Source organism: Alligator sinensis, unplaced genomic scaffold (assembly GCF_000455745.1).
Source record: "Alligator sinensis unplaced genomic scaffold, ASM45574v1 scaffold292_1, whole genome shotgun sequence".
Lineage (NCBI taxonomy): Eukaryota > Metazoa > Chordata > Crocodylia > Alligatoridae > Alligator > Alligator sinensis.
In genome coordinates, this window is record NW_005842509.1 from 1,158,110 (window position 1) to 1,162,596 (window position 4,487).

The 4,487-nt window shown below is 47.2% G+C and overlaps 1 protein-coding gene across 8 annotated transcripts in view; it reads left to right on the forward strand.

Annotated features, from left to right (window-relative positions):
- ARFGAP3 (ADP ribosylation factor GTPase activating protein 3) overlaps positions 1-1,080 on the forward strand; it is a 48,257-nt gene extending 47,177 nt beyond the window's left edge. For all 8 annotated transcript variants that reach the window (XM_025213199.1, XM_025213196.1, XM_006031540.3 and 5 more), the window contains one exon: positions 46-1,080. In XM_025213199.1, the coding sequence (XP_025068984.1) occupies positions 46-63 (18 nt within the window). In that variant the 3' untranslated portion in view covers positions 64-1,080. The remainder of the gene's footprint in view (positions 1-45) is intronic.
- Positions 1,081-4,487: the final 3,407 nt, after the last annotated feature.

Here is a 4,487-nt window from a genome sequence, read left to right on the forward strand (position 1 = left end):
AGACATGACATGACTATATTTTTGTTCTCTTTTTTTCTTTTCTAGGATCGCTATGGTTCTTAACCAGTTGCATATTGGTACACTAAGGAAGAATTTCTTTTCAGACGTGTGTCTGAAATCCCATTGCTGATTTCAAATGAAGGCTGCCTTAGGGCTGTAGAATATTTTACCATTCATTTGGTCATTTTTGTTTCCCATATGACTTTTTGGCGCTCAGCATTTTTTTCACTGTCACTTTTTATTTTAAGTAGTGAAATCCTTGTAGTAGCTTGTTACAGCACTTATGCTTTTGTTTTTTTTATAATGTTGTATCAGTGCCCTTAGCATTATGTAAAGAACATATTTCTATTAGCAAGTTGGATGTAGGCTGTGGATAGGGCACTTAAATTGAAAAATGTGACTTCTGGATAAAAATCTTTGTGCGTCTCTAGTTATCTTTAGTTGCAGTATAAACTTGGCTGCTGACTTGTGGCCTTTGCAGAAGTTTTAAGTAAGACTTGCATTGAGATGGTGTTTAGTAAATTATAGCAAGCTATAGGAATTGATTTGGAACTGTCAGGAAATAGCTCTTAATTAATTAGCTCTGGATGAAAATGGCAGGACAATAGGACCTTAAAGCACTATTCCCTGTAGAAAATCTTATGCTTAGTATGAGATCTGTAGCTATAGATACTTTAAATAACAGATTTCAATTTAGTCATGGGAACAATCTATTCATAACTGAGAACTATTAAAAATAGCATGAGACTCAAGTACTTTTAAAAAACAATATTATGTACAAATCAACAAAATTGAAGTAAATATAATTTCTGGGTCAAATAGAGTAGATAACGGAATATTTAGTTTGTTACATATTTTAAGTATAATCTTAAATGGTTTTTTTGATAAATTACAAAGTATGTGAATAAATATAGTGGGGCTTCTTTTTAGGTCAGCGAGACCTTGACAAAAATATGTATTATAAATTTTATGGACCTAAAAAAATCAGAAATTTAGTTCCACCTGATTCTGTAGCTTCATTTCTTAAACAATTCTCAAATTTGTAATCTGCTTATACTAATAAAAACATGGAAATACCTAGACCTTTTATTGCAGCTTCCTTGATACTGTATGTTTTGGCTTTTCTTGTATAGAATTTTAAAGTTTTTAATGTTCAGATAAGTTTGAAGTGTATTTTGCATACCAGTTTCCTGTGTTATGTTTTTTTTTTAAACAAACGGAAGAGGGAGAAATGGGAAAACCTATAGTGTTAATAGGTCTGTATACTAAGATGTTAATAGAGTGATTTGATTTAAATTAAATCACCTAAATCAGGGTTTAGTCATGACCAGGGATCTAGGTTATCTAAAAACAGGGGTAGGAAACCAAAAAGTGGGGCCCCATTTTCAGGGGAACCCATTTAAGTGCAACCCCAGGGGTCGGAACCAAAAAACGGGGAACCCATTTAAGCACAACATGGGGTAGGAACCAAAAAACCAGTGACCCCTTTCCGGGGACACCCACTCAAGCGCGATACCGGGGGTAGAAACCAAAAACCGGGGGCCCGTTTCCGGGGGGATGCATTTAAGCGCGACACCGGCGGTAGGAACCAAAAAACCAGGGCCTCGTTTCCGGAGGGAAACATTTAAGCGTGACACCGGGGCTAGGAACCACAAAAACGGGGGTAGGAACCAAAAAAACAGGGCCCCATTTCCGGGGGGACCCATTTAAGCGTGACACTGTGGGTAGGAACCAAAAAACTGGGATAGGAACCAAAAAACCGGTGCCTCATTTCCGGGTGGACCCATTTAAGCGCGACACCGTAGATAGGAACCAAAAAACAGGGGTAGGAACCAAAAAACCGGCGCCCCGTTTCTGGGGGGACCCATTTAAGCACGTCACCAGGGGTAGCAACCAAAAAACCGGGGTAGGAACCAAAAAACCAGGGCCCCATTTCCAGGCGGACCCATTTAAGCGCCACACCGGGGATAGGAAACAAAATACGGGGGTAGGAACCAAAAAACCGGGTCCCCATTTCCGGGGGGCCCATTTAAGCGCGAGACCAGGGGTAGGAACCAAAAAATGGGGGAAGGAACAAAAAAACCGGGGCCCCATTACCGGGGGGACCCATTTAAGCGCGACACCGGGGGTAGGAACCAAAAAACGGGGTAGGAACCAAAAAACTGGGGTAGGAACCAAAAAAACAGAGCCACGTTTCCAGGGGGACCCATTTAAGCGCGAGACCATGGGTAGGAACCAAAAAACTGGGATAGGAACCAAAAAACCAGGGCCCCGTTTCCGGGCGGAGCCATTGAAGCACGACACCGGAGGTAGGAACCAAAAAGCGGGAGTAGGAACCAAAAAAACGGTGCCCCGTTTCCATGGGGACACATTTAAGTGCAACAGCGGGGGTAGGAAACAAAAAACCGGGGCCCTGTTTCGAGGGGGGACACATTTAAGCGCAACTCCGGGGCTAGGGACCAAAAAACGGGCGTAGGAACCAAAGAACCGGGGCTCCGTTTCCAGGGGGACACATTTAAGCGCAACTTCGGGGGTAAGAACCAAAAAAATGGAGCCACATTTCCGGGGGGACACATTTAAGCACAACACGGGGGGGTAGGATTCAATAAATGGGGGTAGGAACCAAAAAAACGGGGACCTGTTTCCGGGGAGACACATTTAAGCGCGACTCTGGGGGTAGGAACCAAGGAACCTAAAAACGGGGGTAGGAACCAAAAAACCGGGGCCCCGTTTCAGGGGGGATCCCTTTAAGCGCGACACCGGGGGTAGGAACCAAAAAACAGGGATAGGAACCAAAAAACCAGCTTCGTTTCCGGGGGGACCCTTTAAAGGGCGATACTGGAGGTAGGAACCAAAAAACGGGGGTAGGAACCAAAAAAAACGCGGCCTCGTTTCCTGGGGGACCCATTTAAACGCGACAAGGGGGGTAGGAACCAAAAAACGGGGGGAGGAAACAGAAAAACGCGACAAGGGGGGTAGGAACCAAAAAACGGGGGTAGGAACCAGAAAAACGCGGCCTCGTTTCTGGGGGAGCCATTTAAGTGCGACACCGGGGGTAGGAACCTAAAAACGGGGGTAGGAACCAAAAACACAGGGCCTCATCTCCTAGGGGACCCATTTAAGCGCGACACCGGGGGTAGGAAGCAAAAGACAGGGGTAGGAACCAAAAAAACGGGGCCAAGTTTCCGGGAGACTCATTTAAGTGGGACACCAGGGGTAGGAACCAAAAAACGGGGTTAGGAACCAAAAAACCGGGGCTATGTTTCCAGGGGGACCCATTTAAGCAGGACACCGGGGATAGGAACCAAAAAACGGGCCCTCGTTTCCTGGGGGACCCATTTAAGCGCGAGAAAGGGGGTAGGAACCAAAAACCGGGGGTAGGAATCAAAAAAAGTCCCCTCGTTTCCGGGGGGACCCATTTAAGCGTGACACTGGGGGTAGGAACCAAAAAAACGAGGGTCGGAACCAAAAGAACGGGGCGTAGTTTCCGGGGGACCCATTTAATTGGGACACCAGGGGTAAGAACCAAAAAACGGGGGTAGGAACCAAAAAAAGGGTCCTCGTTTCCGGGGGGACCCATTTAAATGCGACACCGGGGGTAGGAACCAAAAAACGGGGGTAGGAACCAAAAAAAGGGTCCTCGTTTCCGGGGGGAAGGGTCGGAACCAAAAGAACGGGGCGTAGTTTCCGGGGGACCCATTTAATTGGGACACCAGGGGTAAGAACCAAAAAACGGGGGTAGGAACCAAAAAAAGGGTCCTCGTTTCCGGGGGGACCCATTTAAATGCGACACCGGGGGTAGGAACCAAAAAACGGGGGTAGGAACCAAAAAAAGGGTCCTCGTTTCCGGGGGGACCCATTTAAATGCGACACCGGGGGTAGGAACCAAAAAACGGGGGTAGGAACCAAGAAAACGGGCCCTTCGGGGACCCATTAAAGCTCGGCACCGAGTGTAGGAACCAAAAAAACGGGGCTAGGAATCAAAAAAACAGAGCCTCGTTTCTGGGGGGGACCCATTTAAGTGCGACACCAGGGGTAGGGACAAAAAAAAGGGGCCTCGTTTCCGGGGGGACCCATTTAAGTGCGGCACCGGGGGTAGGAAACAAAAAAAGGGGTACGAACGAAAAAAAGCGGGCCTCGTTTCCGGGGGGACCCATTTAAGCGCGACACCGGGGGGTAGGAGCCAAAAAACGGGGGTAGGAACCAAAAAAACGGGGTAGGAACCAAAAAAACGGGCCCTTGTTTCCCGGGGCACCCACTAAACCGCGACACTGGGGGTAGGAAACGAAAAACGGGGGTAGGAACCAAAAAAACGGGCCCTGGATTCCCGGGGGAACCCATTAAAGCACGACACCGGGGGTAGGAACCAAAAATACGGGGCCTCATTTTGGGGGGTCCCATTTAAGCACGACACCGGGGGTAGGAACCAAAAAAACGGGGGTAGGAACCAAAAAAAGGGCCCTCGTTTCCGGGGGGACCCATTTAAG